General features: G+C 40.1%; 1 protein-coding gene across 1 annotated transcript; it reads left to right on the top strand.

Annotated features, from left to right (window-relative positions):
* The first annotated feature begins 9987 nt into the window (after positions 1–9987).
* LOC123232381 (mas-related G-protein coupled receptor member D-like) lies at positions 9988–10968 on the top strand. The gene has a single exon (XM_044658809.1). It carries the CDS (start codon positions 9988–9990, stop codon positions 10966–10968), a length of 981 nt encoding a protein of 326 aa, XP_044514744.1.
* Positions 10969–16168: the final 5200 nt, after the last annotated feature.

Here is a 16168-nt window from a genome sequence, read left to right as displayed (position 1 = left end):
TTCCATCACCAGCATATACTGCAATTTGTTAAGCCATTCCCCAATTGAAGGGCATACTCTCCTTTTCCAGTTTTTTGCCACCACAAAAAGTGCAGCTATAAATATTTTCGTATAAGTCTGTTTATTTATGATCTCTTTGGGGTACAAACCCAACAATGGTATGGCTGGATCAAAGGGCAGGCATAACATTTAGAAATTCTTACACAAACAATGCAGCTAGAGTTAAGAAGGAAAGTTGCTTATTAAAATGTTACAATCAGCTTACAGTCCCATAGCTAAAACAGTAAGCCAAGGATTGGGGAAACAGCTTGAACAGGAATTCCACCTGAGACTAGCATCAGTGTAACTAGTCCTGAAATAATATGCAAACTGGTTGTTGGAGAACAAGTAGTATTTTGTGATATCAATAATGCCAAGGTTGGAATTGTTGAAAATCTTCTAAACTGGGGGAATAAGACTAAATATAAGATTCTCGGAGGAAAAGTGTAGTCTTGGGAAGAGGTTGGTTCTCTTTTTAAGAATCTTCAGGCAACCTGCCTATATTAAAGCAAGGAGTCTCATGGAATATGAGTCAAGATAAAGTTTGGGGCACTTGAAAGTCCAATCTATGATTCTGAAATCTTTGGGTTAATCAGTATGAAAGATGGTTCGACATGAAAGATACCCAGGAAGCAGAGACAAGTTGGGACATTCCACAGTCTCAGAATCTTTGTCCTTGCTCTTTGGAGGATTACTCATTGTAGCTTTTAAATGTTTATGCCTTTTTGTTTCTTACCCTCTTGTGATTCTCCTTCCATTTTTTTCCCAAAAGATGTGTTTTTTTTTTAAATGTACATTTAAAAAAGTTTCATTAAATATATCCCAATCATTTAAAAAATTTCAACTCAAAATAAAATTAATGTTTCAAATTCAAAAGATGTATTTGTCTGGTTGGCCATCCCATCACATATCCTACACAACTCAGGGCTTTGGCCATGTTTGACAATGATTATAGCCTGCCAGCACTGTGCTTTCCATAATAGAAAACCAAAATGGTGCTGTATTTAATCAGTACCTTGGTTCAAGACTATTTTGCCATTTACTACTACTCATGTGATCTTAAGTATTCTAGTAAATGTCTTGCAGGTCTCAGATTCCTTATCTTATCTCAGAGATCAGAGAGTTAGATTAGATAGTTTCTATCTTGTTCTCCTTCCTACTCTAATTATCTCATCCTGTGAAGTCAGACCTCTAGATACATTTCATCCATTTCCATAATATCTGTCATATGTAACAAGCCCATCACTAATGAATAAATGATATTATATAGTCCTTTACTGGGTATAGATTCTCTTTTTTAAACCCCTACCTTCTGTCTTAGAGCTGATACAAAACATTGGTTCTAAGGCAAAAGAGCAGGAGTTTCAAGAGAATTAACTGCAATGCACACACCCTTTAGTATGTATTTTATGACATCAGTTATCTTGAGACTGAGAACTGGAAAATTACTACTCTTGGGGCAAAAAAAATAGCAAGTTTCTCTTTTGTTAACTGTGAGCAGTAGATAATCACCTATGAGCACATGTTCTGTTCCTGTCTCTTAGCAGGAATGAACAGGTGTTGAGGATGGAGGATGGTTTATCATCTGGCTGCATTTTCTGTGACTGATACTGTCACCACTGGTTTTGCTGAAATTTCCTCTAAGTTTTGTACTTTTCCTTTAGATCCACTAGGGAAATCTGTCCTATAGGGTAGGAATGGGATGTCATGGGTCACTAACGACCTCTTTCCCACTGAAGACACTTCTGGGTCTCTCCTGAAAGAAGAATGAGGCTCAAATACAATAACAAAATCTGAGGATTTGAAGGAACTAAAATGAGGGAGGGGGCAAATTACATCAAGAGTTTCAATGAAACTTAATTTTAGACACTTCTAACTGGCTCCCTACAGCTGCTCCTTCCCTTTTTCATCTTTTTCTTCTCCTCTGGGTGGCAGCTTGCTTTGCCCATGATTTGTATCCACATTACAGTATGAGATCACTTTGCAAGAACAGCTCTTATGCCCTTCTCAGTCCCTGGGCAATCATTTGATGGAATGAGAAGGAAGAGAGAAAAGGTTAAGAATTCTTCTGAAGGGAACTAAAGGGTGATGAGTAGGAAGAGATTCTTTCAACTCAAGTGGGAGTTTGTCTAACTGCCAAAAGGAAAGCTGTTTCTCTTTGGATGTTCCATGGCTGCACATGCATGGCTTTTGCTGGTCCCAGAGACTGATGACTGCTGAGGAAATAATCTTCTCTGGGATATCAGGTAATTAGTTTAACAACTCCAGGATCCCAGTGACCAGCACAGAGATCATGGGATGAAACAGATCCACCAATTGAAATTCTTTCTGAGTGATGAATAGAGTCATTCTATACTATTGACGTGTAGTGAACTTTCCGTTCGATAAAGCCCCAGATTGTTCATTATTGTTTAGATAAAATGTTTTCTACATAAGCTTGTCTAATCTCCACCATCAGAGCTAATTTTTAGGCCAAATTTAAGATTTGATATTTATCCTATTAATCTTCATTTAAACTAGCCTAATACGTAAGTGCAATGATACGATTTGGGGTGATGACTCTGTAATCCAATGTGTTTGTGATTCCTCAATGCCTGGTATAATCATAGAATCTTATTAACTTAAAAATGTTCTTTTCCCAAATAATTTACAAAAATATTATATCACACATAAGTTGGCCATGGTCTCTGGAGAAGACCTTTAGAGAGTTCCTCCCAACTTGTCAATGAATTATTATTAGTAGACCATTTTCTTTGGTGCTCCTATTCAATTAGTGGTGAAATGAAATCTTTACAGTCTTTTAGCCAACATCTCTCAATGGTTTTGTTAGAATTTTGTGATTTGTTACTTCGTGTTTCCATTTTTTTAGAGGAAGAGAAATGTTTTGAGTTATTTTGATGAAAGCTTCTACATCTTTTGTTTACCATACCCCTAGTCTATGTTTCAGTAACTAGATCTAAAGGTGAAATGTATGTCTTTTAAGAATTGCTCTTGATTAAGGCTCTTTAGGTTTTTGTGACCATTTTATTTTTGTTGTTATTATTTTTAACCTACTGATATACCTTCAAATGCAAAGTATCACAAGAGCAAGAATGTGGATGAAACTATAAGCCTCCATTTTAAATGGCTCACTTTATATATAAGAGATTTGCCATTTGCTATGCTTTTTAATAAGTTGTTTTTTTCTAATTACATAGAAAATCATCTTTAACTTTAGTTTAGGTTTTTTTTTTATTTTGTCCTCCAAATTGTGTCCCTTTTCCCCTTCCTCTTCCATGAGGAGACAAACAAATTGATGTAGATTATACATTTGCAGTTTCATAAAATATGTTTTCATTTGAAGGAAAAAAGACTGGGAAAAGTAGTCTCTGATCAAAATAGGACTTTATTTGGAGGGCAAAGCAAATGAGTCAGAGATCTTCAGATTCCCCAATTGAATTTGAAACCCTGAATTGCAGAATACACACAATTTTATAGTTTCCTATCTATCCCCAACCCCCTCCCCCCACAAGAGGTCTCCAAGAGAATTTCCAGTCCTCCTGATCTTTAAGACCATTTCTGGACCATTTCCAGATATCCTAGTCCTGGACACCATTTCTGGACCTCCTGGTCTCTGGAACTTTTAGATGATCTTCTTATACCTGTAACTTCTTACTGAATTAGTTTGATATAAAATCCATCATAAAATGGATTCACACACTTAGGATTAACATAGTAATTTACTTAGGATTCAGATGATAACACACATTTAAAATTATTATAGCAATACACACACTTGTAATTATAACTCGGGTAGTCTTCTGTGTTGACATTCTTCATCTGCTTACATATACAGACTCTAACCAAGACTATATTTTAACTACCACTCACACAGAGGCAAGGTACCAAACTAAAGGGATTCCTAAGCTACTATAAATGAGGAATTGCTTAATTAAATTTCCTCCTTACATGGATTCATTATGCTATGAGAGAAAGCATATCATAAAATATGAAAGAAAGAAAGAAAGAAAGAAAGTAAAAATTATATGCTTCAATCTGCATTTAGGCTCTATCACTTCTGTCTCTGGAGGTGGAAAGCTTTGAAATTGTTCAGCCATCTCCAAAGTTACCTATTCTTTGCCACCACAAAAATAGCTTGCAAATATTTTGATACACAGAGACACTTTTTTCTATTTTCTTCTTCATCTCTTTGGGATACAGAGTTAGCAATGGTATTACTGAGTCAAAGGGTATGCACAGATATACAGAAGTTTGAGCATAGTTCCAAAGTGCTCTCCAGAATGGTTGGATCACTTCACAACTCTATCCAACAGTGCAATAGTTCCCCAGTTTTTCTACAACCTCTCCAAATTTTGTCATTATCCTTTACTATCCTGTTAGACAATTTGAGGTGGTATTTCAGGGTTGTTTAAGTTTGCATTTCTCTAATCAAGTGATGTAGAACATTTTTTCAGAGGACTAGAAATAGCTTTACAGACAGCTAGGTGGCAGAGTGCAATGGTTTGCAGTGCGGAAGAGCAGAATTCAAATTTGGCCTCACACTTATTAGCTGTTTGAATCTATTCCTCTTTCCCTGATATAGGAGAGGTGAGCACATAGCTTGAAATATAACACCCCTGCTACTGATGGATCCACATACACATACTCATGGAGCCATAAGTACAAACATGCACATAAATACATGTAAACACACATATATATTAACAATATGCTATGAAAAGGGATGATATGTTAAGTAGGGATAATTATTTTCCAGGAAAATCTGCTGGAATGAGGGTCAAAGGAATCAGAAGGGGGAAGGAACCAAAAAGAATGAGTGTATGCCATAATGAGGTTTAGGAAACTAAAGGGGTCTCAGGAATGTCAGACTCATGCTACCTGTCATTGTCTATATTCTTAGTAGTGTCTTCCCTCATCTGATCCAAGCCTTCCTTGCAAGTCAGGACCTCACATGAAGCAGGGGCTCAGGGAGAAATCCTCTTCATTACATAGACCTGGAATTATTTAAAATCTTGTCTGAGGCCATAAATGTTAGCCAGTGTGGCCAAATGGAGTGGAAGTGGGCAGATCACAAGGCATCAGAGGAAGAGGAATATAAGCAGTCATGAGGAGATGCTGAGATAATTCTCCTAAGAGGATAATTTTAATAGTCTGTATTCTGATTGGATAGTGCTAGCATACCACAAACTACAAGGACTTATTTAAGGTCTTGATTTCACTTGCTGTACCCTAAATTTCCATTCAGCGGTTCTCACAGCCCCAGGTCCACACAAAAAAAACATCTCCAGGTAAGTCTCCCCAAGGACATATCTTCACTTGAGGGTAGACCTGTTCCTTCTGTCCTGGAGGAAGTGGTGTAGAAGGGAGCAGCAGGGTACTTCGTCATTAGTGGATAAGGAATCTCAGGGGGACACTTTTGAGGAAATAATAGAAGAATAAATGCTTCTTTGCCTTTTTCTTGCCTTTTTCATTCCCTTATCTCAGCATTATTTCCTTTTCCATTGCCTTCTTTGTGTCCTCTTTCAGTTGTTCCTTCCTTCTCTTTGTGTGCCATAGGACAAGAAAAATTGGTTTGAAGGGACTGGTGGCAAAAAAATTACTCTCAAGGGCAGCTGGGTAGCTCAGTGGAATGAGAGTCAGGTCCAGCGATTGGAGGTCCTAGGTTCAAATCTTGCCTCAGACACTTCCTAGGTTTGTGACTCTTGACAAGCCAGTTCACTCCCATAGCCTAGATGTTACCACTCTTCTGCTTTGAAACCAATAAACAGAATTGATTCTAAGATGGAAAGTATGCTTTTTTAAAGAATTACTCTCAGCACATACTAAAAAGCTGAATAATTTGAAACTATGGAAGGAGAGCATTTTACAGATATCCAGGCAGATTTTAGAATGTATAGAAAAAATATGGATTTGGTTCCTGTCTCGTTTGCTCATTTCAGGAATCAGTTTAACACTAACCACTCTGTCTCTCTTTTGAAAATTAAAAAGAATCAGAGTTTGCAAAGACTTCAGTAACATTTTCCCACAATCAAGAAATCTATTTTATATCCTTTGAATCCTAAAAGCATCTCTTTTGCCTCCCTAATTTCATAGATGGGGTGGGAGAGGGATTAATCACTCATGAGAAGCTTAGCATCTCAAGATAATAGAGTAGAAATTGGAATGGACCTCAGAGGAAATGAATGATACTCAATACACTGACTTTTTCTGTAATAATAATTGTGTATCTTTCAAGGTTGTAGATAGAAATTATATTGTCATTATAAAGAATTACTTTGTATTGTACAAAAGTGCTATACTACAGTATTTAAAAGGCTATCAGGAAGAAGAGGGATTTGTTTCATCTTCTTGACCCCAGAAGGTAGTCGAAGGAGAATGACTGCAATTTACTAAAGTAAAATCTCACATCTTTATGAACCAATTCTAAATGATTAACATACTTCTACTCCATATCCCAATCCTATCCTGGTGATTCAGATGATCACCTTGCGACTACTCAAGTGCCATGCTCAATCTCCCATTTCTCATTTCTTTAGTTCTATCTCCCTCCACCCATAGACACACATACATTCACACACACACACACACACACACACACACACACACACACACACATACACACACACACACACTCACTCACTCACTCACACACACCTCTAACCTCTTTTGATGTACATCCTCTCTATCAGCTGCTTCCTGACCTTTGAACTGGATATCCCAGAGGTATTTTAAAATGTCTAAAATAGAACCAATTGTCTTACCTCCAACCACCTGCTGAACTTCCATCTTCTTATAATGTCATCTTCAGCTCCTCTCACAAACACACACCACCTAGTCATTATATTGTCAAATTTTGCTGTTTATCTGCTCCCATAATCTCTCTTATACATATTCTTCCCTCAAATCTCAGCTAAAGTCCTACTTTCTGCAAGAATCCTTTCCCAGTTCCCCTTTATCTTCCTGCCTTCCCCTTCCTCTTCCTCCCTTCAGTCAGTGACTACTCCCAATATATCCTGTCTTTATCTTGTTTGTGCATACATGATTGAATTCTACCTGCTACATTATATTGAGAGCAGGAACACTGTGTGTGTGTGTGTGTGTGTGTGTTTCATTGTATCAAAAATTTACCACAGGCACACTATGTGCCCGGCACATAGCAGTTGCTTGGTAAAGGCTGTTTGGCTGACCAATAAAGAATGCAGAGGAATGGAGAACTAATTGATCTTCTCTCTAGAGCCCATGAATCACTAGTGTGATGAGGTTTGCAAAACTGTCTTTCAATAATAGTCATCACATTAAGAGGCAACATATCTTAAGCTCTCCTTTATGAATCAATATAAATTGAATAAGTTTGTAAATGTTGTTTGAATATAAAGAGATTTGTCTAACTGGCAAGAGTGAGTATTGGAAGTCATGAAGTGAGCAGAGAAACACCTTCAAGTGATTCAGGGGTTTCTGAATCAGTGGAGGACATCAGAGGCTTAAGTCTCAAATTGGAAAATGCATGAAACAAAAGATCCATTCTTCCTCACAGGTTTTCCACCTAAGATCCTCTAAATGCCTGAATCCACTTCCCACACACATTGAATGCATTGAGGGGTGATGGTTATCCTGTTAGACTAGGTAAGTTGAGGGCAAGTAAGAATAGGCAAGTCAGAAGGAGAATAGGTAGACAGTAATTCATATATGTGAAGATGTGTGGTCCTTGAAGGGTGTGGGTGTGAGCATAATAGAGTTCATTTCTTTTTTAACAAATCCTTTTAAAAGTCTCCTTTTTAAATTGAAGAGTAGTATGATTGATAAACCTGTTACATGATTTCAAATCTTAAATATCAGGCACAAAAGAAATCATTATTAATCTTTGGACATCAATTTGGTAGGAAGTGTCCAATGAAGGGGACCCGGGGCATATCCTTTGCCTAAGAACTTTATAATTTTATTTATAGTTTAAAGAAAGGCTCAATTGAACATTAACAATTCAGGTGAAACAATGATGGAAGAAGAGGCAACCAACATCTAAAGAGAACAAAAGGAACTGGAACCATCTTTGAAGTCTAAAAAATGGGACAAAAGTTAAGAAGAGCTGAGCTTCTTTACCCTGAACCCTCAAAGAGATTGGCTCAGCTCCTTCTCCTGCTCTATATAGTAGATGTAGAAGATAATGTAGGATATTTTCTGTTCTTTTCTGTACCAGGTTCGATTGGGTTCTCACACATGATCTCCAGATTGGGGATCAGTGAAAAATGAGCAGGCAGGAAGAAGAATGAGGAGATTCAGAAAATGAAGCAATATTTAAGGAGACGTTAAAGGGCCTCAGCTTCTGTCCAGGAAAGAATCTAATCGCTTATTTAACCCTTAACAGCATTCAAAAAGTCTCAGCTTTAGTGAACTCATGACCATTTTGACTGCGCTGTCCCAACACGCTATATTCTAGTCAAAAAGAGGATGGCAAGAGAGTCAGGAGAAAGAAAAATCAGATATTCCATGGGAGAGTCTTCACTTTGGAGCCCATGGAACTCTGGAAGAGAAAAATGGCAGAATTTTCCCCACAGAGCCTCTCTTAAACTGAGCAGTGGGGAATCCCAGAGCCAACTTCCCTGTACTATTGGAATAAAGGCATAACAATACAATATGATTTCACATGTGGAAATGAGTATAGAGGTACTCTATTCCAATGCATGTCTAAAAAAGAATCCCATGGGCAGTGTTGTAGGGAAATTAAGAAAGTAAGTGAAAGTGACAGGCAGAAAACAGAGAAAAGATTCCAGAACATTGGGTGAGTGATTGGCTGAGCTGTCAGTTATTCCCTGGCTTTCACCTGGAGGGTAATATCTGGTCTCTCTCTCAATATCCTATCTCTGTGAGTCACCAACCATCAATAATTCACTGGCTGTAATGAGGTAGAGTTGTAGCTGAGACACACTGGTGGACAGCAGTGTCAAGAGACTTACTCCCTCTCCAATTTGGATTTAATTGCTGTTGCCAATTGGATTCCTGGAAGACCCTTTGGAGGACAACATAAGTGAGACCCTATTCTGCTCAGTTGGACCTGTTTCACCTTCCAGATAAAATATCAAAGGGAATATGATATCTAAACATGATAGGGAATCTTTGGACAGGAGTGAGTTAGGTAGCTGGGTATTGTAGTGTGATCACATAGAGAAACCCTGTTGGACCTTGGTAGGAGGGAATCCAGTTTTGTTCTAAATTAGTTAATCCCAATCCTTTCCCTACCTATCCCTGTTAATTAAATAAACCTTGTTGTTGTCATCTAAAAGCCTCTCCCTGAAAAGCCTTTCCCAGATCAAGTTACTGGCCCTAAAGTATCTAAGAACCTGGAGGATTCAGTTATCAGTCACCAAGATATTTATAACCAATTAATAATCCTATCAATACTAATTTACAAACCCACCCATAATATTTATTTTTCAGCAGCTATGTAGCACAGTGGATAGAGTTCCAGGTGAAGAGGCAGGAATAAATGTGTTTGAATCTGGCCTCAGACAGTTCCTTGCTATGTGACCCTGGACAAGTCACTTAACCCCAGTTGCCTAGCCATGACTGATCTGCCTTCCAATCAATACTTAGTATCGCTTCTAAGAAAGAAGATATGTTTTTTAAACCTTTACCTTTGCCTTAGAATCAATACAGTGTATCAGTTCCTAGGCAGAAGAGTGGTAAGGGCTAGGCAATAAGGGTTAAGTGACTTGCCCAGGGTCACAGTGTCTGAAGCAAGATTAAATCCAGGCCTTCCCATCTCTAGGCCTGGCTCTCAATCCATTGAGCAACCCAGCTGCCCCCCTCCCTTCCTTTAAAAAAAAAAACACAAACCTCTACCTTTCATCTTAGAATTGATTACTCTGGAACAGTCTCTCACCCACTTCCTTGTCTTGGTGTCCCCAGGGTGACTGAGAGGAGCTGAGCTTTCTGAGGCTGGAAGCATCTACCATGGCTGTGTCCCCCACATCTGAGCAGTGGGAATATATTTTTGACATCACAGTGCAGATGAGGACAAATTCGAGTTCAGATCCTGTGGCTGAGGCACATCAAAAATTTGCCTTACGCTATGGGATAAAGACCCTCTCTCTGGTCATTGCCCTGGTTGGGCTGGTGGGGAATAGCATTGTCCTGTGGATCCTGGGCTTCCACACCCAGAGGAGCCCCTTCTCTGTCTACATCCTCAACCTGGCTGGATCTGACACCCTCCTCCTTGGTAACTGCTTTGGGTTATGCATATGGGAAATTGTTGAAGATTTAAATGCTTCTGTTCTGGAGCTGCTAGGGCTCTGCATCCTATACATGCCCTACTGTGTGGGCCTGAGTTTGCTGGCTGCAATCAGCACCGAGCGCTGTCTCTCAGTGCTCTTCCCCATCTGGTACAGATGTCACAGGCCCAAGCACACCTCTGTGGCTGCGTGTACTGCCCTATGGGCTCTGCCTGGCCTGGCCTGGGGATCACTTGTGGCTCTTCATTTCCTTGCGAATGACCATTTCTACTTTATCTACCACATTCTGGCTATTGTCTGGTTCGGGTGGTTCGCCCTCCTCACTTGTGTGCTGTGTGTGTCCAGCCTGACCCTGGTGCTGAGGGTCCAGTGCAGCTCCCAGCGCAGGCGGCCACCCAGGCTCTACCTCCTGATCCTGCTGGCAGTCCTCGTGTTCCTGCTCTTCGGACTGCCCTTGGGGATTATCGATTCAGTCTGGTTTTTCAGCAGCTTCTCCTTAATGCCTTATGGGCTCCCAAGACTCCTGGCCTGTGTGAACAGCAGTGCAAACCCTTTCATTTACTTCTTCCTGGGCAGCCAATGGCGTAGAAGAGGGAGGGAGTCCCTCAGGGTGGTCCTCCAGAGGGCCCTGGAGGAGGAGCAGGTGGAAGAGGTTGGGTCGAGGGACACTTCCCACCCCAACACTCTGGATAAATTATCCTGAGGATAAGAACAAGATGCTCAGACAAGGGAGCCCATGAAATGACCCCCTGCTTCCCCCACCGCCAGCGAAGGCAGGAGTTCCCCTCTCACCTTTCTTAGGAGAGGAGGCAAGATCCCTCCCCTTCCCTTATGATGGTACTTGGAGTTTGAACTGTATTGAACTCTAAGAAACAAGCACTTGTTAACTACCATATATATGCCAGGTGCTTTGCTAAGGGCTTTACAAATATCTCATTTAATCCTCACCATATGCCTGGGAAGTAGGTACTCTCATGAGTCCCACTTTATGGTTCAGGAAACTGAGGCAGACTGGGGTTTCAGAGATTTGCACATGGTCCCAAAGCTGTGTCTGAAACTGGATTTGAACTCAGGTCTTCCTGACTCCAGGACCAATGCTTCCTGCATTTAGGAACCCCTACTGGCTGGAGGCTCCAGGATTTACTGAGAGAAGGAGGTCTAGGAATCTGGTGTCACAAATCTACAGGAGAGCAATTCCAACAAATGCCACTGACCGTCTGGGAAAGTAGAGGAAGAGGAAAAGCATCCTCTAAGATCCCATGTCTCCCTGCCCTGCCTTTGTCAATCTCTGTGATGGATGGGATAGAGTCAGGAATTAGACTCCTCAAGGTTCCATGGGTCATGCTCCCCACCTTTGTCTTCCTTCAGGCTTGATCCACAACATTCCCTCAGGTCTCCTTCTCTCCTCCTGCCCTAAACAAAGGAGACTCTGCCTCAGCTATGTCTCCTTTCCTTTCCCTACTCTTGCTCCCTTCCCTCCTTGCTTCCCACTCCCATCACAGAAGGTGAGCTAAATATTTCCCTGCCTCTGTAGATCAAGGTTGGAATTCAGTACCCTCTCTTGTTCTTTTTCCATTACTCTAGGTCTTAGTTTCTCTGAATTTCTGTGTTTCTTTGTCTCTGAGTGCCTCTATTCCAATCTTTCACTCTCCATGACTCAGATCCTGATGAGGCCCCTATATGAGGGAAGGTATTGTAGGGGTATCATATGATGGATTGAGTTATATGATTTATTGAGAACAAAAAAAGAAAAAGAATGTACTAACACACATATTCTCAACACACATATATAAACACAGCACATTAAAACACACATGAACATATCACCCAAGATAATATGTACAAGCACACACACATATATGAACCAAATCACAATCTCTTCTGGAACACCCAGAGTATAAAATCGAGTTCACACTGGAATCTTCCAGTGCCTATTTTCTCAGGGATTTCAGGGCCCATATTCACCTCATGGAGGCAGGGCAGACTCAGCTTCTCTCATTATTGCTTGTGTTCTGGCAAGTCATGAGCATTACATAAAGGAAATATAATTAAGCAGCCTCCGATTTGATTTAGTTTGAGACTCCCTTTCATTTGATACCTTGCAACTATGTGAACTATAGTAAGAACATGGACCTAGGCAGAAGTCTGTGTATGCAATGAGATGAAGAATGTAGTCCCAGACTAGGAGTTGATCAATAATCATGTGTATTACTCTATTATTCTGAAGTGTGTGATTGTGCATTATCATATTCTTTATATTAAATTGATTCATAAAAGAAGGTCTCAGAGTCCAAGAAGATCTGAAAAAATCTCAGAGGCCAGAAAGGTCTCAAAAAGTATTGAAGGCATTAAGAATTTTTCAGAAATGTGGTTTGGAGCTGTCCTATTAGGACAGATATGTCTATTACAAATATTAGTAATATGGAAATAGGTTTCGATCTATGATATGTGTAAAAACCATTGGAATTGCTCGATGGCCTCATGAGGAGGGGAGAGAAAGAACATGAATCATGTAACCATGGAAAAAATATTCTAAATTAATTAAAGGAATTTAAAGAAAAGAACAGATATGAAGCTATAAGAGTATGCATTTTACAACATGGGATATCAGCTCCTACTGGGGGCATCTGTAGACCTCTGACTCATTTGCCTTGCCCACCAAATAAAATCAGACTTGGCTCAATAAGTACTTTCCTTCATATTTTTCTTTCAGCATCAAGAGCCACCCAGGCAGTGTGAGGGTGAAGGGAGGAAGGTAGAAGGAAGGATGGATGGGAGAAAGCAGAGAGGAAAGTAGAAGGAAAAGGAAGGCAGTGGTCCCTAGCCCTGAGGAAACTGACCAGAGCCCTTTAGGGCTCAAATAAAACATCAGAGAGCAACTTAGGGTTTAGAATAGCTAGGCTTTATTTAAATTAGAAAGGGGGAGGCATAGGGAAAACTAGGAGATAAATAGAAGGGGGAAAAGGTGTCAAGAGAGAGAGCTCAGGGTAAAGAGCTTCAGCTAGCCTCCAGGCTTGAGAGTGTGGAAAAGGCATCAAAACCCTCTCTCTTATACTTTCTCCTACACCTACCGCAAAGGAAGTTGGAGGTGTCAGGAGAAGTTGTAGCAGGGAGTCCTGGGAGTTGTAGTCTCCCAGGGCTTACAGTTATTTTAAATGACATAGCAAGGAGTGCAATGGAGTATCCATGGCACCCAACTATCCTTTGTCATGACTCTGCAAAGCTATACTATTGATTTTCTGTTTCTTTGACTCCTCCCATAGTAGGTCATATGATCAACACTTTTATAGATATAACCAAGCCCTCAACGAGAGAAAGCTACTGGATATAAGACCCTTCCCCAAAGGCAAGACATTTATGTAAAACCAAATATTCAGTCTGTATTCAGATGACATCAGTCCTTTTTCTGGAGGCTGATGGTAGTTTTCATCATGAGTCTTTGGGACTCTCCTGGATCACTGTATTGGTAAGAATAGCTATTACAGTAATTATCATGGTTGTTCATCATATAACATAGCTGTTACTGTGTATATATAATGTTCTCTTGGTTCTGCTCACATCACTTTGAATCAGTGTAGATCTTTCCAGGTTTTTCTGAAATCATCCTGATCACCATTTATTATAGCAGAAAAGTGTTCCATCACAATCATATACTTATTCATCCATTCTCCAATAGATAGACATAGCCTCAATATCCTATTCTTTACTACCACATAATGAGCTGTAATAAATATTTTTTTGTAGAAGTAGGTCCTTTTTTCCTTTTTATCTCTTTAAGATATAGATCTATTAGTGGTATTGCTGGATCAAAATATATGCAGAGTTTTAGAGTCTTTCCATCAGAATTAAGGTGTTATTTTAAAGTCATTTGAAGAGAAACTCAAGAGAGATTGGGTGAGTCCTTGCCTTTCCTCTACCATCTTGACTCTGCATCATTTCGTGTGTTTCTTCATGTGTTTATTTTTTAAATGATTAAGAATCCAGATTATATTTTCTAGCCTTATTGAATTAGGGGGCATTCGTCTTTAGCGTAAGAGAGTAAATTCAAAACAAATGCATTCAAAAACCTACAGTTTAATCAGCTGCACTTCAAACTTCACTGTGAATATTCTGGAGCAGTATGTGGTTTTTATAGGCATTTCATGGTACCTTCTCCAAACAGTTCAATTCCTGGATTTGGGGAGGTAGCAAATTGCTTATCCTAAAATTACTATCAAAAAAATTTAAACTTTGCATTATAGGATAATAATGCATTCCCTCCTGAGGAGAATAATAATACATTCCCTCCTAAGGATGATAATGACAAACACCCAGATCAGCTAAGGATACATAGTTGAGTCGTGGGTGTGTACGAATCAATTTGCAAAAGAAATAAAAAACATCAAAAAATTCAAATAAAAGAGAAAAAAATAATTCATGTATAAAATATAAAATGTCAAAATCTTATTGTAAAAATGTAAGTGGAGAGTTCCAGTTAAGATGGCGGCAGAGTAAGGAGCAGCTGCTCAATCTCTCCTAACCGATGCATACAAGACTCCTCAAGGGGACATAAAAACGAACCCAGACGATCAAAAGAACAACACAACGGGGTGCAGCATTGAAGGTATGCAGAATCGGGGCATTTTCACGCTATAAAGGGGTGAAACAGCTCACACTAAAACACGAGAGGAAGAAGCTACTCCACCCCACACACACACCACGCACAGCACCAAGGCCAATGCACAAGAGTGAAAGCAGGATTGGGGAAACCAGTAAACCACTAGCAGCCCCAGGGCTTGTACCTGTGAGCTGCCCAATGTGGGACCACAAGAGGCTGGGGGAACACATGGACTTTCCCCTGCGGCTCTGCCCCGGGTGTGAATCTCTAAAGCAGGGAATTTCCCCAGCAGCTTGTGCGGGTGAAAGCGCTGCCCCTGTCTGAATGAAAAGCCCAAAAGCAGGGACTTTCCCTAGCTTCTTGTGGGGGTGAAGGCTCTGCCCAGGGCTTGAATGTCTAAAGTAGGGACTTTCACGTGGTGAAGGCAGGGCCCTGGGAGTGAATTAAGATCTCCAGGGCAGGATAGGACATCTAGTGAGGACCCGGTGCAGATGGGAGCACGGCTGTGGAAGCAGCCCCCATGACCACTGAAGGAGCCTCAGGCAGAAGGGCAGACCGTGGACTACTGGGAGGCCTGACCCCAAGGACAAAGAGACCGCAGCCATTGGGAGCTTAGAGGGGGCAGGCAGACCCTGAGTGTGAAGACAAAGCTGAAAAGGGAACGGGCTAACAATGACAACACAGAAGAAAAAGATTAGTAAGAAAAATGCTGGAACACTCCACAACTTTTACACAGAGAAAATCCAGACCACAGAGGAGGACAAACAAATAACCAAACCTTCCCCCCCTAAAAACAAATGAAAGCTGGTCACAAGATCTAGATAAATCAAACCAAAAAATAAATAAGAAAGAGGTAAGAGAGGTGAATGAAGTCCTAGAAAAATTAGATTTAATTGATATGTGGAGAAAAATAAATAGGGACAAAAAGGAATACACCTTCTTTTCAGCTGTACATGGTACATGCACAAAGATTGACCATGTAATAGGGCATAGAATCATGGCAAACAAATGCAAAAGAGCAGAAATAATAAATGTAACCTTCTCAGACCATAATGCAATAAAAATAATAATTAGTAAGGACACCTGGACAGGAAAATCAAAAACTAATTGGAAATTAAACAATATGATTCTCCAAAACCAATTTGTCAAAGAAGAAATCATAGAGACCATCAACAATTTCATTGAAGAGAATGACAATGATGAGACATCCTACCAAACTCTGAGGGATGCAGCCAAGGCAGTACTCAGGGGGAAATTTATATCCTTGAGTGCATTTATTAACAAATTAAGGAGGGCAGAGATTAAT

The sequence above is a fragment of the Gracilinanus agilis genome, chromosome 1, assembly GCF_016433145.1.
Source record: "Gracilinanus agilis isolate LMUSP501 chromosome 1, AgileGrace, whole genome shotgun sequence".
Taxonomy (NCBI): Eukaryota; Metazoa; Chordata; class Mammalia; order Didelphimorphia; family Didelphidae; genus Gracilinanus; species Gracilinanus agilis.
This window is presented reverse-complemented; position numbering and strand designations above follow the sequence as displayed.

What these genes read in the sequence shown, in the direction of transcription:
- LOC123232381 (XM_044658809.1), top strand. Translation starts at nt 9,988, where the DNA reads ATGGCTGTGTCCCCCACATCTGAGCAGTGGGAATATATTTTTGACATC.